This window comes from Aulostomus chinensis, chromosome 14 (genome assembly GCF_037954235.1).
Source record: "Aulostomus chinensis isolate RoL2024-O1b breed Wild chromosome 14, RoL_Achi_v1.0, whole genome shotgun sequence".
Taxonomy (NCBI): domain Eukaryota; kingdom Metazoa; phylum Chordata; class Actinopteri; order Syngnathiformes; family Aulostomidae; genus Aulostomus; species Aulostomus chinensis.
The window spans coordinates 16,989,533-17,016,695 of NC_141333.1; the positions used below are offsets into that span (position 1 = coordinate 16,989,533).

At 42.4% G+C, this 27,163-nt stretch overlaps 1 protein-coding gene across 1 annotated transcript; it reads right to left on the reverse strand.

Moving 5' to 3' along the window:
* Positions 1-1,587: 1,587 nt before the first annotated feature.
* On the reverse strand, positions 1,588-26,933 carry fgf22 (fibroblast growth factor 22). The gene is made up of 3 exons (XM_086223640.1): positions 25,646-26,933; positions 4,365-4,468; positions 1,588-2,900 (listed from the first exon to the last, which is right to left on the reverse strand). The coding sequence occupies exons 1-3, from the start codon at positions 26,016-26,018 to the stop codon at positions 2,706-2,708; spliced, it is 672 nt and encodes a 223-aa protein (XP_086079766.1). The 5' UTR covers positions 26,019-26,933; the 3' UTR covers positions 1,588-2,705.
* Positions 26,934-27,163: the final 230 nt, after the last annotated feature.

A 27,163-nucleotide genomic window follows, 5' to 3' on the forward strand; every position in this document is an offset into this window, starting at 1 on the left:
GCCACAGAGAGACACACAACAGCCACAATTAGTCTCAGGAGCTATAATGGCAATTCAATAAGCGCTTTAAAATTGTGCCTCAGTCCGTCTGCCACCCCGCAACCCCTCCCATCACTCCCATTTTCGCTTACATACATAAGATTGGTATTATGAGTGGTGAGGGGCTGTTTTTTTTCTTTCCCACCCACCACAGTTCTTTTCAGTCTCTGTGAGAGAAAATGACCACACAGGGTTTCAAAGGTTCCAGAGGCTATGGGTTGTTGTCGCTGAGGCAGCATGACTTGTGCCCCTATAGATTTTGATTAAGGCCCTCAAAATGAGCTTTCATTTTTTTTTTTTTTTTTGTCACTCAGTTGCAAAGTAATTTTGAAGAATTCCCCGTAACTTTCTCTGTAAACTCGTTCAAAATGATGATTCTGTACTTTTTAACTTTTTGAGACACTTTAGCAACGTTGTCATCATCATCATCATCATCGTCATCATCATCATCATCCAAGTCCCTCCCTCAGCCATCTCATCAAACGTCGCCAAGCACCTGTGTTTTTAACATCATTGTTGTTGAGGATGTCGTCTGGATGCCTGTCATTTCCATTCTCCACTGTTCTCTTTTGGGACATTCCACATTGATTTTGCACAGTGTTTTAGGTTTTTTTTTTCTTCCCCCTTTTGCTTCACGATCAAAGGCCAACGCTTTTGATCAGGACTTCCAAAGGATCCCTCTTGTTTTGCTGGCGAGAGCACTGACAGAACAGTGGTAGAGCAATGATAATTACAGCTCCCATTTGGTGTCCCTGGAATTGGCACTAACAACCAGTTGAACCCTCGGGCCAAGAAGAGAGGAGAGATACTTGGACAGTTAGAGGTAGAGGAGAGGCGAAGAGATGGAGAACACTGACAAAGAGGCGAGTCAATCGAGGGGAACAGGCAGAAAATGGGATTACTTTATCTGTGCTGGTATAGGACTGGATCATATAGGTCCGGTATTTGTTACAAGAAAGAAAAAATATATTTACTGTATAAAAATGTGAAAAGATGATGATGCGCAGCTGAATTGAAAGATGCTAATATCTGCTCACAGACTTTTGGCTACCGTGTGACTTCACAGCCTTCTGACCAGACATGTACCCCATCACAGTAATCTCACATTATGACAGGCTGAAAGCTTGGCCTTTATTCACCCCGAACAGCCACTATTCATCCTCTCCTCTCCTTTCTACCGGCTGAAAAGACAGAGTGCCCTCCTGTGCCACTGGAGGGCTCGCCTGTGTGCAAATGACCTTGATGCTCCCTTGCATAGTTCATAACCGTGGAGCTTTCATCAGACACGGGGAGGTCCTCCACATCAACGCCTCTCCCACTGAGATTTTTGTCATGATTATGATGAGGAGGGAGGTTGTGTGTGTGTGTGTGGGTGTGTGTGTGTGTGTGTGTGTGTGTGTGTGGTGGTGGAGCTCAGATAGAGATGTTACCAACACTTAACAATCAGTGCCATGCTCCAGACAAGAAGTGAATGCCATATCACATTTCACAATTTCACAGCAGAATGAAAAACATCAGCTTGCTAGTATGCAGGATTGAACCATGACACTTTTTATTTATATTTACTAAAGTCAATATGGACCAAGGCACTCATTACTGAAATAAAGTTTGTACTGCTACGTACAAGCAATTGTTACTGGCCTATAACTGAAATCCTTTTGATAAATGGACCACACATATACCAATATCCAGTTGAATACCATAAGAACTGAGATGAATATGGACTTGAATACATTTTTTTTTTTTTTACAGTGGAACTACAATCAAGCACAAACAGTGAACATCAACAGTTAAAGAGTACAAAATGTCTTCAATATATTAAATGTTTTATTAGCAACAGCCTTGTTGTGGAGAAAATGTTAGCAAAACTTGAACCGTTTATTATTGCGTGCAAAATTAACAAAGATGCTGCTATGTCACACTGGGTGTGTACCTCTATAAGGCTTTTTTTTTTTTTTTAATAGCCATGAATTAGAGACAAGATGAGAGACGCTTGTTTTTTCGACTTCTAATCAATTAGCTGTGAGTTGTTAAATGGAAAAAGCAGCATGCACAAACATATAGATCATCTCAGGAAATCCAGTAAGTTATACCAGTAGTCCAACATTGTTTCCTTGTCATGAACACATAAAACATTACATTTATCAACGAGTGTGAGGAGATTTTTGTGTCATCTGTACAGTTCAGGTTATTTAGAAGTGTCCGTCCAGTATCTCCCAAGCAACGGTGGAGCGGTAAAAGCTGCAGCTATCTCCACACATTTAAAAAAAAAAAATTTTGTATGTAGTTTTGACAGAGAAAATGATCAATTCTGACATTCTGGACGTCACCATGATGCCACTTTGTCTCCAGTTTTGAGAAGATTCAGTTAAATGTCCATAAACATACAGGCTCACACAGACAGATACTGTAGCCAGACAGAAGCCTGAGGATAGCACAACTCTACTGTATTGACCATATTACTGAATGTAATTAGAAAATTAAGAAAATAACTTAAAAGCACATATAATTATACTACCTCTACAAATGTTACAAACCTCATCAAATGTACATGTATGTGACAGGAGGATGAAATAATCAAAATGACGATCGCTGCCATGGCTAGATCAACACCAGTGTGTAAGGTGGCAGGTGAGCCAGCCAGTTGCCAGTCAGAATTTTGGCAGCTAAGAAGGAAGCATAGGCAGGAAATGAGTCGAGGGGTGTCTTCGTCGAGCTTTGTGACCTCTGCGGGGTTTCCCACGCCCATTTAGAGAGACAAACATCTGTCTGCCGCCATGCTTCCAGCGGAGAGAAGCGTATGTGTTGTAGCCGTTCTCCTCGATTCGTTCCTTGAACTTGCAGCTGGGGTTGTACTTGACCTGCAAGTGGAGAAAGACAAAGGTGAGTGCCGAGTAAAGACAGCTAGCGGTGATGCTAGTGGAGTCAAAATTAGCAAATATTTTTCAATGTAGCCTTAGTTTTCATGATATTTCATCATCGTCAACGGGTTTTTAATCTAGCAAAGTTTAGCATCTTATTCTTATCTTCGTCAAAGAAAACTGTTTTGGTGTAGTTTTTTTGTAGTTAACTGATTTTGATTTCTCTGGGGTGAGCTTGCACAAAAGTTAATGTCTAAAGTTGCAGCAAAATAACCAACTTATCATGTGTTTCTATTTAACAGGGTCAGGATTTCTATCACAGCTGGTAGGTTTTCAGAATGTCAGATGGAAGTCTCTGTAGAGAATTACAGTGTTGTGTCACTCAAAACAAAATAAAATAAAACACCTTCCAAAAAAACTCCCAGCCCCCTCTCCTCCCCCACCAAAAAAAGAAAATGTAAAACAAAGAAATTTTTTAATTTGGATTCAATTGAACAAATCTTAGGTCAGAAATATCCTTCGTAGCTGGAACATTGTTTGAGGAAATTTGACGCTTGTACAGTTTTTGAATGTTTCTTGAATATTTCGAGGAGCACAAGCAAACGAGGGGAGGGTTTTGAGGTTTGGGTGAACTGACCCTTTAGAACGATCAAAGCGTGTATGCGCAGTAGCTTTTGAGTCTTAAATCTTCTCTCTGATCCAGTTTTAATTCAGCTTACAACCTTCATGAAGATGTACTGATCTGTGAAGGTAATCCAAGCGTAGCAGAGCCACTTTTCGATGGGTGGTTACCACTTCTTATCAGATAAGTCTTGAAAGATTTTGTGGTGACAAGAGGATCTACCGCATTCCCTCACCCGGATGATTATCATGCTGCCATAATGAGCCGCTCTTTGTGATAATATCAGGACGGTACAAGCGTGTCATGATTCACCTGCCGTTTCATTATTATGGATTCAGCAGGATTCCGTGTTTACTGTGTCTCTGCTCCTTCTTATCACTGCTCACTGACTGATTGTCTCTGATTTCTCCCTCTCAGAGATGTTAATGCGTGAGCTAGACACCACACACACACCTCGGGTCTGAAGAGCGGCTGATTTTAACAAAGGGGGTGAATATTTTTAAGAGCTCGCTGTGCAAAGCAGACATATGGAGATGGCACGCGAAGACTTTTAAAGGAGCCCAGGTGGCTCTTTGTCATTGCGAGAGGTGTCTCTGCTGTGTATTTTGACAGAGGAACAAGCTGCAGGTATCGTCAGCCATTGCCCAGGTGTACAGCTATGATTGATAGCAACACTCTGACCTTTCTTTGGGCTTTCCAACCAAGTACGCCTCTGGGATTTCCCTTGATTTCACCAGAATCATGTGTTTTTTTTGGAACCCCTATATACCTCACCCTCTCACCCTCTCATCAGCCCTCCCACCTTGACCCTCAGAGACAATGTTGCCAGGTTGTATACGCACCGATCCAAAGAGCGTGCCTTTCTTGGACATAGCTAAGTACAGCCCAGTGCTGACAGATTTGATGGCAACAACTCCCACACTGACAGATCGGATTTCCATCAGACCTGGAAAATAAAAGAGGGAACAAGAGTCTGGGTTAGAAGCATCAGCTTTGTGTGTTTCTCCATCAAAAGCTACTCTATCATTAGCGATTAGGATACCAGACAGCCATATACTCTGGGGATAGGGAGCCAAAGATGAGGGAAAGCACACACACATATACAGGCTAATGAGTAATAGCCTGAAGAACTCCCTTTGTGAGAACTCAGAGCATTTATAGGCTAAGTTTCAGCATCCCTGTGCTTAACCCTCAGCTTCGTGTCACTCAGCCTTGCTGCTTTGGCCCATAAAACCTTCCTGGCTCCAGATGTGATGCTCCATATCCTGATGATGCCTTGTGTTGTTTACCGAGGGCCACAAAACTTGTGTCTGCCGGCCACTTGAGCAGCCTCTCCAACTCTCTTCACACCATGAATAAGCTGGCAAGCTTTTGGTCTAATTGTTTCCTCTGGGCACCGACAGCAAACAAGTCCCATGTGGCTTCGTCTTGATCTGGTTTTTGTCTGTATAAGAATATAAAGTCACACAAACATTGGCATGGCTACGACAGGGAGATGTTTTAGAGATGACCTGAAGGCTTATCACAGGTCTCTGGTTCAGAGCTAATTACTAGAAAGGAATTATTACTTTTAAGATGACGTTTGTCTGGATTTATTTACACACCTTGATGTGGCTGTTTTTCTAGTTAGAATATCCTGAAAACAAGTTTTATACTAAGAAAACTGTTGCTCAGGGGTCAAGCACGGCCAGATATTTGTGAGAGAGAACTGTTGGCTTTGGGCTGATGTTGTAAACACATAACCAGAGAGAGCAAATAGGAAATGAAGGAGTCATAAAAGCACCCAAGGCCACCCAACTGTCCGACCCCTTGCTGCTTCAGTGCATGACAACCAAGTGATTAAAACTATACTGAAAAATGAAAAATAAATCTGCACACCAGGGGTTTCACAGGTCCCCCTTCATATTTTCTCCGCCTACTTCCAGATTTTGATTAACATGCTTGACTTAATTAAATTTTGGATTACATTTTTTTTTTTTTTTTTGCATTACTGTCACTTGCTGTGACAACTTCCAAGCCATGATTAATGTTGAGTCTAATATTCCATAGTTGAAACTAACTATCCATTTCTCCGCTCTACTGGACAGCTGCTAATACGATTAGACTGCTAGCCTGTAAGAGCACATCTGAAAAGCTCCACAACACACACATCTGCTACACTCATCAGTCTAAACATTCAGCAATCCCAAATTGTATTTCAGCTTAGGAACATCACCACTCATGCCTAACAAGTGAGATCATCTATTTGAGATGCAGGCGCACAAAGAGGTCAAAAGACAGAGAAGGTAAACAAACACAGACTCCTGTTGAGTGTCTTTCTTCTCCTGATAGCAACGGGTAAATGAAGCTCTGGGTTCACTACAGCTGCAGGGAAGGAGGGAATGCCTGGCGGTCCATCCAGGTATGAGCCCAGCTGCACCCCCATCATTCCTCTCCAGCCTCTGATCCTCCGAGGGAAACATTAACACTTTGATGGCAGCCTCCTTTTTACGAGCTGTGTTTACAAACACCGGGTGTGCTATGGTGGCACCTGGAGCGTGCAAGAAACTCATAAGCAATTAGCTGAGGCCCGGCTGGTGATTGGAGCGCTGCAAGGATTTATGGGGGATTAGTCCAGGCCAATGAAAATCGCTGGTGCCTGAAAGTGGTGCCAGCAGTATTTGCCATTATTTGCTGCTTTGATTTCCAGTCTCAGGGGGTATGTTGGAAGCATGTCGGTCAAATCTAAGATAATACAAGAAAATAATTAAATGCGCTCTTTCTTTTTTTTTTTTTTTAAATTCTAGACAAGGAGCAATGTTTGAAGTTTGAGTTTGTTTTGTGAATATTTTTGAGGTCCTTAAATTAAATTTCTCATTCCTAAAATATACATTTATCTCTTCACAGGTAGCGGAGATATCACTCACGCGCTGGTTTAGCAGTCAGCAAAGATCTAAAGACATGTCATATTGTTAAGACAAATCGCTCGGGCACTAGGTGCTTGACCACACACAAAGGCCAGTTAGATCCATATATCTCACAGTCTCGGCTTTAAAAAGTCACTCCTTTGTGTGGAAAGCCTGGGAAATCCGAGTGAGGTTTTTTTAAGCTGTTAAAAAAGCTTTTGCAACACTTAAAATCTGGAGTTTGCCATCCACACAGAAACATTTCAAAGCTGTTAGTTACAATCCATCACCCATCCTCCTGACCATGTATCTTACATGTTTCAGGAGGTCATAACTCTCTGATAAATCATTTTGTGTGTGCGTGTGTGTGTGTGCGTGTGTGCATGTGTGCATGTGTGCATGCGTGTGTGTGTGTGTGTGTGTGTGTGTGTGCCATATGTTAACTTATGTAAGCCAGTAGAAATCTGATCTTCGCAGACAGGTGGAAGTATGTTAGCCAAATTACATAGAAATACATGAAATCAGCATGAAAATGAGCACGACCTCTTCTGCACTACATCTGTTAAAATTACATACCAGCAAATCCTTTTTTGGGGGGGGTTGACACGAGAAATCCCTGGGAAATAATATTTTATGATGTATCAGTTACAGTGTTAGGTTTACACACCAACAACACTTTTAGAAACAAAAAATGCAGCACTGTAAGAAAGGCCTTGATAAATTTCTCCTGCTGTGGAGTTGGACACTTGTTAGGGTCAAGCAGGAAAATGTTTAGGTTAATATTGGGAAATACAGGATTTTTTGTTTCTAACCACCCCGCCAGCTATCCCTTGATGCTGATTTTCTTGTGTTTCTTTGTTGAACCAAATTTTTGTTCCCATCATGAAAAAAAAATAATTTAAATGGCAGTTTTTCTTTAATGCCGCCACATTATTTGAACACTTACCGTGTTTTAGAAAGTTATGCCTACTTCAACCTAGAATATGCATGTTTTCTGCTTTTAAATTCGTATTTTAGCCTATTAAATGACCAAATGTGAGCAGGCTTTTTAATAATGTGAACAATTTTCATTCAAGAGAAGTATCAAATAGAAGAAAGAGAAACATTGCAGTCCAATTAGCTGTTTGCTTTTGAGCTGCTTTGGAAACTGAAGGTCGCTTCTTCACCGCGTTCTGCTGAGCAAGTATCAACTGATGGCCCTATTGAGCTCATGAAAAAGGTACTTTTGGCTTCCCACTTGCAATTGGCAAGCTCTCTTAACCTTTGACATGTTTTGGCTGGGACTGTCAATAAGCTCAAGCTGCCATTACAAGCAAATCCCGCACTATACATGTCTAGTCAACTGTGGACTTGCCATTTATTTCTCCTCTATGGGATTTTTAAAAGCACAGAAAAAGTCTTTTACCCAGGCTTTTTTTTTTACTCTTTCTTTTCTTTCCATCCCCCATTTTTTGGACGTTCGCCCATCGTTAGATCATTCAAGCCTTTTCTGACCTTGGAAAAAAAGACAGAAAGGAAAGAGAGAGACACTCTCATGGGGTTCCCTTTTGTCAGACTCATGGTATGGGGGAGGAGAGGGGAGCCAATACAAGGTGAAGGTACTGGTTTTAAGATGGGGGGTTTCAGTGGTGGGGGGCAGGTGCTTCCAATGTCTGCACCCCCTCCACCCAAAGTAAGTCTTTGTTACTCACCTGAGAGGTGAAGAGCTAGACAAGATCTTATTAAAGACTAAGCAGTTTCAATAGAGCCTACAAAGTGTGGAAAATAGTTCCTTCCATCACAGTTTTAGCAGAAAAGAGTGAAAGACTGAGCAAAAAGAGATTTTCCTGCCTCTTTCCTCCTGTCTTTTTTTTTTTTTTTTGTTCCCTTTCTAAGTCTTTAATTTTGTGGGTTGCCCCCTTGAGCAGCCCTCCATGGCTCGGTGCTCGACCAGAGCAGAGCCTGGGAATCTTGGCGTTCCCGCTGTGCTCCTGCTCTTGATTGACACACCTTTTCAATTATTTCACAGTTTGCTTGCTTTTTAAATGTAGAGGGCCCTGTTGTTTTTTTCCTTCTGCCCTCCTTTTCAAAACACAAGCTTTTCATGTCGGGTCTGGGCTGCCGGGCCTAATGGGTGTGACCAGCACCTTTGATCTGCCATGACCCCCTCGAAGGGTCTGGTACTGGGTGAAGGAACCGCCTGTGTGTATCAGATCAGACAAAGGCTGCATCACTCAATATTGCTTTAAACACCTTGAGAGATTAACATGAATACAGGCGCTGGAGAGGAGGCCGTCACAGGTGCTCTGATATGGAAACTTGCACATTAACCCTAGAATGTACAGTAAAATACCCACAATGAAGATCAGCAAGGACCTCGGCTATCCTCAGAAATGTTCATTTAAAGACATTCTGAACTCAGAAACAGAGATTTAGGGCATCCATTAGTATAAGACGAATCCATATGGAATAATTATTTACCTGCAGACAGACATTTAATAGGCTATAAACCACAATTGTGACATTGATTCGGGGCTGAGGTTGTTATTTAGGACAGCATGCTGTTATCCTGACATACTGTGTTTAAGACTCTGAGCATGATAACTGATTAAATTCAGGGGAAAATAAATCAGCACAAGAAACTCAGCTTCTGTTTCACATCGACATCGAGGTGATCACTGCTCTGCCGTCTTCTCTCTCGAAGGATGAACTCTGAAAAGAATGTGAATGTGACTTAGTCTAACTTGGTGAAATATTAAAGAGGCGATGTATACATATGCAGGGGTGCAAACTCTGTTTTCAGCTTTATGATGTGGACGTTAGGTCTGTAATCTCAAAGGCTTTAGTTTTGATTTCATAACCCCCACAGATAAAAGAAAAACTGTCTCAAGGTTATTTCTGTTCAGTTTTCGCAACATCTCAAGCCAGCCAGAATTACTTACATCATAAATAATGTAGATCCAATTGCGAAAATGTCTCATGTAATAGTCTCAAAATAACATGTATCCAAAATCGACAGTCTTAACAGTCTTAGCCTGACAACTATTTTGAGCCCAGAATAAACTGAACCATGAATCACGATGAAGGGACATCGTGGCTCAGGACTGCGTTGTAATCATATGCACTTTAATTAGTTTTGCTTTGAGTCAACACGTCATGCCAGCGACCAGGCATGAAGACACCTGCTGTGTTCTGTGCAACCGACAGCCTGATCGCAATTGTCTAGCTAGCTGCGGCGATCGCTGCTAAACAGTGACAGCAATCACCTCCTTCGGTTTGTGTCCACTCGTTTTGTTACACACCCGCAGCGCCGCACAATCACTGCAGAACCTGATTGTGTGTCTAAAATTGACGTGATCTATTCTGAATAAAGACTCCAGGCTGAGACCGGAGGGTGGAGTGAAATCACTACACGCACTTGCACAGATCACAAAAATTGACAGAGACTCAAGAGTAAACATGGTCCTGATGATCCATGACTGTACTGGTGGTGAATTTGTTTTGAGGAATGCTTTATTAAGCAAACCAGAGAGGTTTTCATCGCCAGGTGGGCTGGAAATTCTCAAAAACTCAATGCTGGAGGCCCATAGTTTTACATTTTTGACAAAAACTATATTCTATGTAATCTTGGGGTAAAAACTGATTTTCTAAACAATTGAGGTAATAATAATAACACATTAAACTTAAAAACCCCTCCGCATATGTATTGCATATAAAAAAAAACTTTTCCAGGAAAAAAGATGTAGTTCAGGCTAAGCTTGATCATAGCTAGCTTTTTTTTTTTTGTTCACTGTTGCTGATTTCTTCCGGCAGCCATATTGAATTTTAGATTTTCAAAAAAAATTTAAATAAATGGTAATATCTTACATGCCTCGATGGATTTTGTCCATCCACCCATCCATTTTCTACCACTTCTCCTGTTAAGGGTCGCGGGGGCTGGAGCCTATCCCAGCAGCCTTCAGGCGAGAGGCGGGGTTCACCCTGGACAGGTCGCCAGTCCATCACAGGGCCAACACATAGAGACAGACAACCATTCACACTCACAGTCACACCTACAGTCAATTTAGAGTATCAATCAGCCTCGTCCCCTCTTGATGTCTTTGGACTGTGAGAGGAAGCTGGAGTACCAGAGAGAACCCACACAGGAACAGGGAGAACATGGAGACGATTTTGTATACTATGACATTTTATTGTTCTATTGGTAAGCTTAGAGGGGTGGCAATAATTAGCAAGCTACTGCTAGGGCTCACTGGCAAGTTTGATTTTGTTATGTGTATAAATATTCTTTTGAAAAGTCAATAAAATTCACCAGAATCTTACTTCCTGTCAAAACTCAATCACTTTTGGCAGAAAATCAGGTGGCGGTACAGGCTAGCAGGCATGTAGCAGTCCTGGGCACACCGCAAATGAGTGATGTCAGAAAAAGCTGTTCTACATCTGCTTTGTCACAATGATTTTATGACTGGTAGGATTTGTTCTTTACACATGCTAACATTTGGACCATGGATAATAGTCAAACCTCTGCGCACTACTTGTTCTAAACACTTGTCAGTGAGGTCGACAGCTGCAGTGGAGCCATCATAGGTATTAATTTCCCCATTAAATGTTCATAAGATGAATCATTATCGACTCCAACACAACAATAAACAGTTACGGCTCATCCATTTCCTAAAAAAGATAAATTTCCCCTATGAATAAATGTTCATATGTTTGTATCTTTTAAACAACACCGAAAAATTTTCCTCAACAGTAAAATTGCCCTCACAAATATGCCGAATACTGCGGCGATCTTTTCGCCCACTTTCAGAACACCTGCACTGAGTGGTGGAAATAGAGCGTGACAGTGTTTGCTCACAGTTTCACTTCCATTAAGAAAACACCATAGTTGAGTCACTACAATGTTTCATACACACACGAGATGGCATGATGACATTTATTTTTGTTTAAATAAGTGTGATCAGGCTCGGGATGATGCAACGCCCTTGTTACTGGTCATTTAATGTACCAGCCAGCTGAATGGCCACCCTGGAGCTCTACTGGTGATCGGTGTGTTACTCTGAGTGTGCCGATGTGTAATATGTAACAGTCTGTGTGTAAGTGGCCTTTTGTTGCATATCAGCTGTCAGGATCTCCCCTCCTTTCCCCCATACTGTCTTCTCTTCCCTCCTGTCAGCCTGCTTACTTCTCTTTGCTGGTCTGTCATTCACTCCATGGTAGCTTTCCTAAACTTGCCTTCTCTCTCAGTCTTTCCTCGCCTGGGTCACCCCTCCTCTTCCTCCCTACTGCCCTGTCTGCACCAGGTTATGCATCATACCTATTGACTCTCACTGGACTGGAATGATTTATTAATTCCTAACCAACAGCTATGAGACATGTCTGCTCTGAGCCATGCCAGATACAGTTGCACCCCCCCCCCCCCCACACACACACACACACACTCACACACACACTCACACTAACATACACTAACTTTTGGGGAATTTCACTTTTTATTCCCAGAGCAGTCTGACTGCTAGTTGCTAGTTAGCTTAACGTAATGAATATTCGTGGATAGGAAGTGGAAGCTTACCTGTGTCTAAAGCCATCAAAACTAATTTTCTTTACCTGCATTAATTTGACTGGATTGGGGGAGAACTTTGTTTTGCAACAAAACCTTGATGTTACAAGAAATTTTAGAACCAGATGCATAAGAATGACTTTTTTGGCCAACATCTTTCGCTCAGGAAAGTATTTCTGGCTCTTGTACTTTCAGATTATGTCATATATATCATGCTTTGGCCTTGACCTGAAGCAGACAATGAAAATTTTAGAGAAAATTATATGTGGTGATTATTAACAGAAGCATGGTAAAACTTTCCCAACCACTACCATTCATTGTGTTAAGCTAACTTGCGGTGAGGTGGCATCAGCTCCCTACTACACGCATCGAGGAGAGAAGAGTATCTATTGTCTCGTGTGATTCTGGGAAGGATGGCAAATGAGAAAAATTCCCAGAAAGATTTGATGTTCTTTTCAAGAAAAAACCTCCAAGATACAAAGTAATTAAAGGAACTGACCAAACCCGACTCTGACCATGCACCACATTAGTTGAAGTGGTCCTTCCAAAGCCAACATGCAGGAACTTGGCTGCAAGATCTGATGAGATCTGTTCCTCAAATGAGCTCAGACTGTCTGGAAGTCTGAACAGTGTTTCTCTTGCTTAATTTAGCTTTGAATTCCTAGACAGTTCAGAATCTTTCAACTCATGTTTGCTTTGATCAAATAGAATTTTAAAAAGCTCATAATTCAGAAAAGGAAATAAGAAGCAGGATTATTTATGCACCCACTTTATGCCTCTCTTTTTCTTACACTCTTGAGCTTTCACAGATCTAAACATACTGTCACTCTCTAAATCGCTCTGTACACAATGTGTGCGGCCTTTTCAATATGACTTCATACAATGTCTTCTTTACCTTGAGGACACAGACGGACTTGTCCACTAATGTGTCTTGCATCTGTGTGCATGTTTGAGACCAGCCTGAGGGAAGATGGACAAGTACAGGAGAGAAAAGCCTGGCAAAGGGCAGGTCTCCCTTGCCAACATATCACTTGCTGTTTCCACATTCCATTAGAATCTCTGGAGGGATGGGAGTGCAGATGAGAGGGATAAGATTATCTTTCCTTCGTCTCTTTAATGTCTCGCTCCATATTCAATGTCTAGCACCTTTGATTGAACAATACTATTGTGTACATGGCATCCGGTTCAGTGCACAGCATTGTGGCGTCAACCTCTTCGGCTGCATGATAAAATATCATGGATTCGAATATTCATCTGAAGGGATGTGGGATCAATATAAAATGTAGTCTCTTAAAATTGTGTTCCTCTATGCCCCCTTGCCTGCCAGATGGTTCTAGTGAGGGAGGCGTACAGCAGAGACTGTCTACTTCTCTTCAAGCACAGGCCCCATTTTTAGAGCCTGTGAACAAGATGCATGGTGGTGGTGATCTGCTGAAAGCTGACTCCCACACTCCCTCAGCCCCAGCCCCATCCGCAAGGGGTAACATTCTCTCTCTCTCTCTCTCTCTCTCTCTCTCACACACACACACACACACGCACACACGCACACACACACACACACACACACACACACACAAACTAGAAGCTGGTCTTCTTTCAGGACTCGCACTCGGCCCTGTTACCCCCCACCCTTTCATACGGTGCTGCTGGGAGAAGCACTCCAGGGATTAGCCCAGCCAGGTCTTTCAAAGGCCATTAGTGCAAATTACAGGTATCCTATTACCAGAGCGCTGGGACAGGCCAGGTGAGGGGCGCAGAGGCCAGGCAGGAGAGCAGGGGTCAGCTTGGGACAAAAAGACAAGGCCACACTGGGCCCCACTCTATCGGAGTGTCTCTCTGGCTTCACAAACTGGTAGGCCTGAATCCATGAATGGCTCACTTGATGGGACCTCAGAGACATTGTCTCACCACCGTAACTTTAGCCTTTTTTCTTAGTACCCACACACACACACACACACACACACACACACACACACACACACACACACACACACACACACACACTCCTCTCCCCTTATAACTTTGCTCACATATAATATTGCTCAAAACTAAGAGAAAACATGAGAAACAATAACAAAGGTTATTACTAAAGGTTTCAACTGAAATGGATCATCTGATATCCTCTTATAGGGGCTGGTGCTACATCATAATAACTATTGAATTTAAATTTCATTAACCACAGCCCCTGATGTTATTCTGTTAATGCATAAGTATGCAGCAGCCATCATGAGACTGATGCTGTTGATAAAGTGGTGGAGATGGCCACAGGGAATTCCGCATCCTGCCATTTTCTCTAGACGACACACACACACACACACACACACACACACACACACACACACTTGAACATATGTCTCTTGGCCCCTTGTGATGGCCACACACAAATGCACATGCCTCACCCTATCCAGGCTGCTGGATGACAATCTAGTGGAGGAGTTGCGGAAGTATTTCATTAGTCAATTACCGCTGGTAGATAAAGCCTACATTCCCACAGTCCACAAGGCTGGGGGTCAAATGTGACCAATTACCCTCAATCCCCTCACAGGGCAGATTATTCTGTCTGATTTATCCCCAGACAGACTGACCCAGTACTCCAGAATCCACATCTGGAGATGTCTGGGTGTGTGTGTGTGTGTGCTTGAACACACATTCCTGTACAGTCCATCAACTAGTGGAACAAGAAAGGACCAAGATTTGAAAAAAGCATCACTTTGACTCACATTGCTAACAAGTCAAAATTGGAAGCAGTACTGAACTCTTTAATGGCATTCACATTTCCACTCCTCATCAAACACTAATTAGTGTCCAGGGAATTATCGTAAACACTGACCTCCTACGATGTGATTGTAGGTAATGGAACATCAATCAGTTCATTAAGAACCTCCAGGATGGTGAATCAGAGGTCAAGGACCCTTTGCTGATCAAACCCCAAATTTACAAACATGTGGGGGTAAGCCAGCCTGAAGAGGTAATACTAGAGGGCAACCTGAGGGGGTGGGTGAGGAGACCAAGTGCAATAAGACTGACGGATAGCAGAGGTGAAAAAGGTTAACGAAGCCCGTCCTGCTTTTTTGTTGGTGCCTGTGTGGCACAGAGGGCTACAACCTCACCAACCAAGAGGCCACTTCTTTAATCACGGAGAGAGAACAGGGAAGAAACTACCTCCAAATCATGCATCACATCCATAACAAGCAAACAGCCGGCTATCAAAGACTTCACAGACACTTACAAGCAGATCTGCCTGCTGAGAGCTTTGTGACTCACAGCTTCTGCAGTTTCCTGGACTTTGGTACTCTGGGAATAGTGGCGGGAATGGCGGAATCCACATTGGTCCAAGGTCATTAAACTGTGCCACTAAACTGCAATAAGCTTGTGTGATGCATCTGTGGCTGGTTTGGTTAGCCGTCCAGGTCCGACTCAGAGAGGGGAGTTAATCAGAAGAAAACAAAGGAATTATCCACCATTTCCTATTGTGATTTGCAAAGGACTGGTTTGACTACTCAAGAGGGGCAACCGCACCTGAGCCAAGCTAACAGTCACTCTCAGCATAGCTAAACCACTGGAAGCCTGCCTGCTTAAATAAAATCAACATATAGCCAAATAAGCACAAGATTAACAAACATTTAGGGAATAAATTGGAAGTGTTTCTCCCAATATGAGATTGTAAGGACTTTCTGAACAATGATACAATGATCTGCGGTTATCACAAAATTTGCCGCTATAGGATTTTAATGTTACGCGACTCAGGAGCCTGCTATCAACATGTAAGCCCAGTAACACAATCGCTTACTTCTATCACAATCCAGCTATCATTTTTCTGATATTTATTCAAAAGAAACTGAACTGAACTGTTAAAGGCATCAATTAATTACCAGAAAAAGTTTAGAAATAATCTTTTCTGTTTAAAAAGAGTGAAATAAAGTTGACTGCACAGCTGCCCCTACTAATTTCAAATTTGTATTTGTGTTTATATTTTGAGTATGTATATAAAAAAATCAATAATAACTTTTTAACCAGAAGGGAGGACAATAGTGCAACAATGCTGAGTGTAACAATGAGAATAAATTCATTTTTGTTATTGCACATGTTCATTATTAAAAGAATTAAAACTTTATCAAATTAAGTAGATGAAGAGTTTGATTCTTTTCACTTTTAGCTGTGGTGTAGTTGGAGTGCAGAAGTACTCTTGCTGCTTTTAGGGCTTCTTTGTATTTGGACTTTACTGTTCTTACTCTTAGTTTCATATTCACCAGCAGTCTGAGAACTTTCCACGTCTGATTTAGTTTGGTGAGCAGTGCCAACCAGTGTGTGCATGTGTGACTCAGGTGTGCAGAGGTGTTCCAGTGAGTGAGCACCGAGACACAGAATATTCTCTGTGGCCTCAGTTTGCCCCATATTTACATTATTAAAATGAGATGGGCATGCAGGGAGGTGACAGAGGGCACAGGAGTAAAATCAGGGCTCTGTCAGAACTGTCACTTGCTCCACTGGTCAATCGGCCTTGACCTCAATCCTATCCACTGCAGGGGAGGAGAGGGGAAATGGACACTGGAGCAGAGAGAGAGAGGTGGTGATAGGTAGAAAGTGGCACAAGGACAGAAAGAAAGAATGAAAGGAGGGGATGATTGTGAAAGATGAGTATGTAAATGTATTGAGAGATGGTTACAGAGACAGAACCATTTGGAAAGATGCAAGGTTACCGTAAGTTTTATAGAACATAGACAAGACGCGATTTACAGCAACCCTTCAGTAGAGGGAAGCTGCATTTCAGGACAAAATCCCGTTTGTACGGAGGTGCCCTGCCTCAACGCTTCGCATGTTCTAATGAGGAGCACGTCCCCCCAGATGAGGAAAACACCCCTGTGCATTCAAGCTTGCACGTCAGCAAGCACACACACACACACACACACACACACACACACACACACACACACACACACACATCAGAACTGAGAGCAAGGTAGGGTCTGGTTCACATTTGGGAAAGGAGGCACACATCTTTTTCAGTTTAGGGTCCACTTCATGCTCCTGCAATGGCACAAGTATAAACACAGGCACATGCGTTCTAAATGTACACACATTCAAAGAGGCCTGACACAAAACTCACATCCTGCCCGTGTTCATTTAGTCAAATTGCCCAGAGATAAAAAGCAGGTACGGGTATGTAGTTCAAAGACGATGAAGCTGTATGGTCTCAGCTGGTTGGTATGCATGGACCCAAGTTGCTGTTTTTAGCCTTTCACATTTGCATCAATTATCTTCTACTGTCAGGAAACACATCTGCAAAATACGAATTCAGTCCAGAGAGGCAAAAGAACTACAGCAGCAACCAAATGTCATCTTATTTTTAAATGCAAGATATGTCTTACTTATCATTTTATCTGTCAATCTGTCTGTCTTTTTGCGTTTGACTTGATTGTCTCAACAATCATTCCTCTGACTGAACTTGTCATGTGCATTGCTGGTGCTTAGAGGAGGTGCATTGACAAGTTTAAGGGGTTTGGTGTCTGAGGATCTAGGCCATGAGATGACAATCAGAAGTCATAGGTGACAGTTTGAGATTAAAGCCGGGTTAATGGATAGATTTGCTGCTGTCTGTATGGAATCATGAGTCGAATGATAGAGTGAGGATCTAAGATGATTACAGATTACATGTAGTTTTGATCTAAGAGATCATGTTTGATCTAAGATTACAGTCAGGGTGACAAACTGTGATTACAGTTAGGATGACTGGCTGAGATGAAAGAAAGGATTCTGGTCTTTGGTCAAGATGACAGTCCAATATGACAGGCGTGATTTGAGCCACTGGATGGCAGACTGGGATTGCAGACAAGGGTCTGATTGATATTCAGAAAGATGAAAGATTGAGATGAAAGACAGGTTTCTGATTCCCAATCAGGATGACAGAATGAGAGGTCAGATCAAAGATGTCAGGACGACATACTGAGATGACAGCCAGGATGACAGACATGAGACATTAGACAACAGTCAGAGCGTCAGATAAAGATGACAGGTCGGATGACTGAGACCAAAAAAAGATCTAAGTCAGATTTTGTGGTGTTTCACAACCCATGGTCCTGCCCCTCAAACAACATGCACAGAGGGGTGGGGCATGGCCCCCTCAACAATGGACGCCGCACCACTCTCCAAAAACATGAAGAACTTATCATTTGAATTCAAAACTGGATTTAAAATCATTTAATTTCAGGTCTAATATGAGATAAGATGAGGGCTTGTTTTCACTCAGCAGTCAGGCCAGATGGTTTGAGTTTAGTATGTTCAGTCTCCAGCTGTATGAAAAACAAAGTCAGACCACTATCATTCTGCCTGGTGAAACTGGCAGTACTCAAGACAGGAATGGCAGCAGCGATAGTTGGTCCAGACTGGAATATTTCATGACCACTGAATTGATTACTGGGGATTTGCACACTGATGTTGCCCAGAGGATGAATATTCAAGACAAACTTTGAGGATTTTCCTGCAGCTTTGTATGGTTACAGAGTGGATTGTGTATGCTAACTCATGAACAATGCTGCTTACATCCAGAAGTTCCTGCTCATTTGGCAAAAGTCAAGTGGAACAAACTTTAGATTTTTGATTGATCCCTTTTGTATGCCTGCCTCTAATGCCTGGTGGTCATCTTGGGAGATGTGTGGCTGCTCCTTCCACTTTAAAATCAAAACAATATGTCTACCTTGTTGTCAGTTAAAGCCAGCAGGGCAAAACATACGTTTTGGCATCAAGAAAGAGCAACAGTGTCTGCTTTTTGATACCAGAATGGCAACAATCCCTGTGAATTCTGGTTTTCTACTTTTTGAGCACGAGAAATACCATAGCCCTTTTTCATTTTATCTAGTTAAGCAGCACCAATTCTAAGAATGTAAAACAAAATGCAGTATAATCTGCCTAGTTTTATGAAAATGATGAACTACCAATAATTCTGTTGCGCCACCATGAGGTTGTGGTTGGGAGGGAAATGTCCCTTTGCTAAGACATTTATGGACTTTGATAACTTTATCAGGATGTCATCTTACCTAATACCTATTAGTTTTCCTTTGTTCCCTCAACAGTGTTTATTAGAACACATCACAAGGACAACAGCACAGAAATACCTGCTTTTGACACAAATGTAGGAAAATCTTAAGTTGTTGTGCAGACCAGAGTCATCAGTTAATTTTTGTAAATATGACACTTTCAGAAACACCCATCTTTTACAGGGACGTAACAGATTTCCAGGCAAATAGTGGAGCAGTAAACTAGCTTTTTATGACTTGATTGCCTGATAGCGAGTCAATATTTAGTCACACAGGCCGATGGGAAGATTGTAATTGCTCCGTATGCATGTTTTTGCGTAATTTGTGTCAAAGGGAGAACATTTACAGGCTATTGCCTTGTAGTATCTAAGTCCATGTGCTCCTGTGTGTATAATTTAATCTAAAAAGGTTGGGAAACCCCAGATATATAACGGCATGTTACTGAACCGCCCGATTTTGCTGCTTCTTATTACTTCTTGTATGATCTAAACTAAATCAAACCGGTGGGGGGGGGGGTATCTGTCTTAAGGGCAACAGGTGCATTACATTCCTTCTGTTATAGTTTCCTTGTCCTGGACTCCTTTTTAAAATGTGTACAACTCTCGTAGCCGTTTAGCTGTAGCTTTATTTAGGGAGGTTGTATCTTTTCTACAGCAGGGGTTTGTCTTTATTCCAGGTCTGGTGGCTAAATACCTTCCAGGATGTCTGGTTCAGTTCAAACAGAGAGGTGAGAGGCTTTATTAGAAGGGTCAAAACAAAACAATTAATCTGTCTTATAAAGTTCAGGCAAGACCCGACTCTCCTTACATGATTACATCAGTGTGTTTACCAGGTATTCCTCACGTTTGAGGGCATAAATCTCTTCACAAAGTCATGCTGTGGCACAGAAAAACAAAAACAAAAACAGATATATTATGAAATGCTGTGTTGACAACTTGGGTTAAAGGTAATGTTAGGGTAAAGAATTGAGGTTAGAAGTTAGCAGTGCTAACCATAACCATAACCAATTCTTATGATTATGTGCAGTCTCCAGGAAATGAATGTAATATCCTCTGAAGTAGTGGAAACACAACTTTGTGTCTCTGTACATTTGTGTCTATGTGTGTGCGTGTGTTTGTGTGTGTGGGATGTGAGCGGGTCCTGGCTGAGTATTTCCTTTGGCACAAGATTTTAAACATGTGGTGCTGCATGAATAAGACTGGCTGGCAGACTATCCCCAACTGATCTAATTAATAGCCTACTCAGTCTACACTTTTACAGAAAGCTTACATGCTAATAATAGTGCTAATATCATCTTATTGAGATCATACTTTTATTTATTGCTTGGTTGTTATTATATTTTGCATTACTGTTACAAGGGTGTATCATTGGGGGTGTAACTTTTGACACTAATAGTTTGCTCACGTGGAAAAAACAACAACAGAAAGTAGCATCAAGTTACAATGTTTATTTTCTCTTGAAGAGTCAGGCTCTGATCTAAAAGTAAGGTTTTTTTTTTTTTTTTGGATGATATTCTCAATAATTGCAGCACCAGTCTCACAAGTTTTCTCGGAACATCAGCACAAACATCTTTTATCAGTTGCTTTAAGCTCCAAGTAGCTGCTTACTGGCACTGTGAAGTCTTCTCCTTTGTGTTCGCTTCACACCCACAGGATGTCATGATAAAGGATCTGGCTGCTGGAGCCAAAGTCAGACTCTATAAACCTGCTGATGAACCCAGTAAATCCCACAGAGGAGCCAGAGCCAGACTGCCAAAGGTTGTTAGCTACTAATTGCTACATTTCTAGAGCCCATTCATGATATCAAGCCGCGGTGGCACAAACCAGGGATGCTCAGCTAATTAAAGTGACACTGACACTCTTGTCCTGCAATGTTCCCAGGACAGCGTCTGTGTTTCTGTGAGAGGTTAGCTTTCAACCTCCTCATATCAGGAACAGCTGGCAAAGGGTCGACTTTCATCTCTCTCCCACAGGCAAGGGCCACTTTCCCTATTGGTGGATGATAAATGAATGATTTGTGGGATTTTACCCTCCCGCTGGCATCGGAAATGTCCACGAATCCCCTCACAGTTGGGACATCCCAGAGAAAACCTTGCATAATGCCTAATGAGCAACTGGAAATGGTCCAGCACTCTTCCAGCCTTTAATTTCCACCTCAATACCGAGCAGAGCAACGCCCTGGTCCTTCTCCGAGCCTCATTAACATGTGTATTCTCCTGATTCAAAACACCAAAGCATTTCCTTCGGCCAGGTGCTTCCCTCTTTAGTCCCAGTCATACGTCCCTGTCTGAGCTCCAGAAGAATTAATGGTGAGTCATGGCAAAGAAAAAGTGAGAAAAAAACAGGAGTGAAAAGTTCCTTACACCTTTAAAAATGGCAGACAGCAACAGATCAAAAATTCTGCAGCGTCTTTAGCTCATACGCGCCTTTGTCACCCCATGCAGCTCGTATACAAGCCGATGATAAAATGGTGTGTTTACGGGGTCTGATCTTAGAACACCCTTCGCACCAGTTTATTAGTTATACCTGGATTTAAAAAGAATGAAATAATTCCAACATTTACGAAGGTAATAAACACTTTCAACTGTATTAAGGTGTGGATTTAAGTGTTAATCAGAGAGCTGTAAAGTTTCAGTGGATTTTGTCTCCCTTGTGGTGTTTTTTCCAGTCGTTGTGCCTTTGCCTTTACTTGCAACGTACTGAACGAATGAATATAAACTTTCAGCAGAAAAAGTGTCTCAGACAATTCCTTTAACCAAACGCTGGGTGAATATTTTACAAACTTTTTACGACCGATAAATAATCATATTATAATATGTTTTCGGATTATTTTAAGCAGTCTCTTCTGCAGTGACTGGCACTGCCAGTATTCATTTATTTCAGATGTATTATAGTTGTGTGAAAAAAAAACAAAAAACAAACTAAAGTTATTTTTTAGGGCAGTAATTCTTTAACCACAGGCCATTTTGCTCAGGAAACTGATAAAATACATTTTAAAAAGTTCGATGCATTGCTGTGTTTTTTTTTTCTGTCGTAGGTAGAAACATTTCTGTGTAGTTCTGACAACTGAGGTTGAGCATGATGAAATATTTAATATAATAGAATTTTTTAGTGTTATTAGTCAGAGTTAATCATCATGTCCATCACATCACAAAAAAGATGTCAGCATTTTTACAATATTTATTGAAATTTCATTCCCAACTGTGGCCAAATCTAAAATCCTATTTTTATGAATTTACATGAAAGACATGTATTACTGCAAATTACAACGAGCGGCAGAAATTATGTGTTGGAAATGACTTATGACAACTTTGACTTTTGTGAATTAGCAGACAAATGTCTTTTGTTGCAATTTATACATATTAAGTCATCGGGCTGCTTCAAATGCATGAATAAAACTGGCATTGTCCTTTCCAGATCAATCAAGCCATTATGAAGCAGCACGCAATATTTTGTCCGTGTGTGTTTTCTACATCCGAAATTCTCTTTTTCTCCTGATGTAAAAATCCACACAGTCCTCACCATCATCCCTGTTTGGCTGCTTATTTTCATCCCTTTATATACCATCAAACCTAAAGTGGATAGAGCCGTCTTTCTGCCCCGTTTTCGAATTCAAGTCAGCCTCTCCACGGTGATTGTCAGTTTCCCCCGTCAACAAGTTGAATAATTTCCACAACATATTTCAGCGACATGTAGGATTTTCTTCCCATGGGGCCTCATCCAAATCAAATACACTCATGAACCTGGAAAACTCTCACATCAAACGGCGAGATGTTGCACACCAAGGGAAATTTAGTAAACACAACAACACACCCTGGCTGTATGGGTCGCTCGGCTGTCCAGGCAGAATGAAACTTGTCTGGCTGCAGTGCGATTATAGCAATGTGGTGAGGTGACCTTATTTCCTAAGGGTGAATGGGCTGTCACAACCTGGATGCTGCACAAGCGTTTGATGCCTTTAACCACACACACCCAAAATTAACAGTCCATCCTTTAAAATGGGCTGAAAAATTAAACATAAAATCAAATATATGCAGCGCTGCATGCCAACAAAAAGACCGAAGAAATTGTAAAACAAAATAAAAAGGAGCATTGCAATTATCAACTGAATTAGACTTTAATGACTGAATAAGCAGTTTTTTTCTGTACTTTACCCTCTTCAACTCTACTCAGCTTTATGATTTGCAATTGATTGAAATGGTTGCTGGGTGTGCCTGCACAGCTGTGGTGCTGTAGCGCTGTCTAATTAGACGGCTATGAACGATGACCTAGGACAGGATATGATGCGTACCTGCCTTTGGAGCTTTTGTAAACACTTGGGTGTGTTTTTCCCCTCAATCATTTTCTGCTTTACCATAGGTCAAAAGAAAAACATGTCGCGGGGCCTCCTCTAGTGCCTTGAAGTACTGTACTTTGACTTGTCTTGTGGGTATTTCAGGAGGTTATTTTTAGTAACTTTTATGATCTATATTTAGAATCTTATCTCGCCTGATCTGTCATGTTTGATTAACAAATGCTTTAAGCGCCAGCAGCTTACAGCCTGCTTGATTCTGATAAATCAGCGGAACAGATACCTGAAACCTCTGTGTTTGTGTGTGTGTGTGTGCATGCTTAAGTGTATGTTTGTGTACATTTGTGCATGGACAAGGCAGGACATATTTCTGTGAAACACTTTGAAGATGTAACTGATACAGCCTGTCCCCTCTATTGATGTCAAAAGCTCAGAAAAGAACATCAATCTCATGTTTATGGCTGATTTATTGTCTACTCCTCTTAAAACCTATACCCCTGCCACCCCCCCCCCCCCCCCCCCACACACACACCTCCTTCTCTAAGTCAGTCTCTCCCCATGGCCTCTTCCCTCAGCTGTTCCATGCCACTGTTCCACTGGGATTGATACAATATTTTCCAACCTCAATTAGCAGAAAGCTTGTTGACTAATTCCAACTGTTTTTGCACCTGAGAAAGAGTTGGGAGTTGGAACTGGAAAAACTGAGTGGGGTTGGAAGGTGAGGGCGGGCTGGGGCCGCACAGCCGTGTCGACAAGAGTGTAAGGGCGACGTGGAGGACAGAGCAGAGCAGAGGAGGGGTTGGCCTGACGGCTGAGCAGCTGTTGTGGAAGCAGGCTGAGCTGTGTATGTCAAGCTATGTTTGGTAGCAGACAAACAAAAACAGAACTTCATCTCTAACTGTGCGTCTATATTTGTATGTTTTGGAAGGAAACATTTAAAGATATTGATAATGCGTCTTCTTCATAGGAGTCATGTCACGAGTATGTATGTTACTCATGTCATTATATACGTACGGCGGCCCCATTATAATCTACACCATCAGTATAGAGAAATTTCCCTTTAGGGTTTTAAGTCTGATAAAAAGTCTTCTTAAGTGACCTTAAAATGCCCTCAAACAAGATGTGTGTCACTGTAAGCCACAACCACACACTAACCACAAGGTACATTTTGTTGAATTGGAGGCGAAGAGTACATGACCACTGGTTTGGCACTACGCTCAGCTGTAAGTGAGGGCACACACCCTTACGCAGTGTGAGAAAATCGTTCTTTCCACCAAAGGAAAAGTGAGGATGATGGCTGAAGTGTACGAGGACATTATATGAGCGGACCGCAGAAATAATTGCCCAAATCTCAGACATACCAGTAACATTAATGTCTGCCTTTTTTATTTGCTCACCTTATTTGCCTATTTACTTCTTATTCTCTACATCCCGTATGAATGAGAGTTGACCATAAAAATAGAACACCTCAACCATGTCGTATTACACTGAATTATTTCATCTAAGTAGATCTCATAAATTATCAGACCCACGTGCTTTTGCTTAAATATTACAGGAAACAGTTCCAGCTCGATGTGTGTGGCTTCTAAATGATTCTTCCAGGTGACTTACTCTGACAGGCTCACAAATGTTACTGCAACTGCAACTTATCGCAACGGTGGCTACAGACTGACACAGCAGCTGCAGTAGCTGCATGGAAAAATTCTGACTCACCCACTTGTATAAAAGAGAATACATAAATATTAGTGTCCGAGCCATAAATGTCTCTACGGGCCATCCAGTCAGTCAGTGAGCGACTAATGGAGCTCATCTGACCTGGTCAAATATCTGAAAGATAGCCACTGATGGATACAATGAAGAGGCACGGCTGCTCTTCTCAGGTGACTCTGCACTACAGACTGGCTCACCCACAGAATGTGGGTCCAACTGGACTGCTGTATACTGTGATTACATCGGGAATTGTCTAAACATAGTTTGGGTGTGAAGAGGAGCGAAGAAAAATACACCTGCTACTTACAATTGATGCACTTTCTTCACAGTTTTGACAAGTTAATCCTCAGTGACACTGAAGTTCAACTTGCATCACCAACTGATGCTCAATGTCTTTCCTCAAGTCAGCTTTCTTGCTGGCTGTCCCATGAGGAGTCTAAATCCACTCAAGGGTATTCCTTCCTTTCTTACTTAGCAACGTGTCTCTCACACTCCAAACAAAAACACAAAAGGCTCAGCAGTGATACTTCCCTATGAACTGCTATAATTGCATAACACAACAGATAAGAAAGTCCAACCATAAAAATAATAAAAGTGTTTCAGGACTTGCTGTCTGCCTCTCCTACACTAAACACACTTTTTCAACACAGAACATGCCAGTTACTTACTGTCTGCGTAGTTTTTCCGCCGGGTGCCATCCACCTTGCCTGTTTTGTCAATGCAGAGGAAGAACTTGTTGGCAGAGTAAAGCCGTCGCAGTCGGACGTCACCCTCAAGGTGATTGTAACTGCGAGTGTGCCTCTCCAGAGTCCATGAACAGTTGATGCCACTTGCCAGCACTTGAAGGGGTTCATGCCCTAACCCAGGAGGACAAGCCCCTGTGGCAGTGCCAGCGGTGACCAGCAGCAAGGTGAGGCATGCCAGGCAAAGAGAGGCTGCACCGGGCAGAGGGAGAAGTCGCCCGGTGGAGGCTGCAGCGGTGATGGTGCCAAGAGCAGGTTCAGGATAAAGATGAGCTACGGATGGCGTCCATCTGCACATGGTGGGTCAGACTCCCAAGGTGCACCTTGAGCAAGCTGTAGGCATGCTGATGATTGGGAGACGTCCCAGTGGAGGGATGACTGGAGGGTGGGAGTCCTGGAGAGAAGGGAGGTAAGAGCAGACCCTCTGGATGTCACAAATGACAGAGCTGCTCTTTGGGGAACATGGGATGACAGGAGGCCTTCCTATGGCAACAAGTTTGTCAAAGTTTCTCCAGATGTCATCTTCTGTCTTGTTCTCAGCTCTATCTGTCCGCTCCTTTCATATATCTTTGTATTTTAATGAATCCGCTCTAGTGGCACTCCTCTCTGTTTGTTCTCCTCCTTGGACTGAAGTCTTCTTTCCCGTTTCACAGATAAAGTCCTGGGATGAATGCATGTGTGTGTGAGTGTGTTTGTGTGTGTGTTGTTGTTGTTGTTTTGTGTGTGCGTGCGTGCGTGTGTTTGTGTGTATGTGTGTGTGTGTCTGTGCGTGTGAGTGTGTGTGTGTGTCTCTTGATATGTGTGCGATCAGGTATGTATGTGCGAGAGAGTGCACCTTGCGATGTTCTGCTCTTTGCAGCCGGAGAGGAACAAGGTGCCTGTCTGAGCTGCTGACCCGTGGCTGAGAGCGAGCTGAATGAGTGTTGACTGTGTGTCTCTGTGCATGTGAGTGTGTATGTGTGTGTTACTGAGAGAAAAAGAAAGAGAGAAAGAGAGGGCGTAAGTGAGTGAATGGGAGGGAGAGAGCTTGTGTCTGTTTGCAACAGAGAGTGGCAGTGAGAGTGTGTCAGAGTGAGCGGCAGTCAGCTAGTGTGTGCGTGTGTGTGCGTGTGTGTGTGTGTGTGTGTGCGTGTGTGTGCGTGTGTGTGTGTCAGCTAGCATGGGGCAGTGAAGCAGTGGACGGCCTCACGCTCTGCTGTGTGCAGCCAGTCAGTCAGTCAGTCCTCTCTTCTGTGGAAGGACCGGCTGAGCTGCCCTGCATTTTATCATGGGCAGGGCTCGCCTGCATCAAGAGGGCTGAGAGGAGAAGGGTGGGGGTGGGGCCTACATACTCATTCATAACCATTTCAAACAAATGCGAAAGCCTGCATCATCTCCTCTTATTATCTCACAGATCATTTACATGCCGATTTTCTTTTCATGGTTGCAAACACCTGGAAAAAG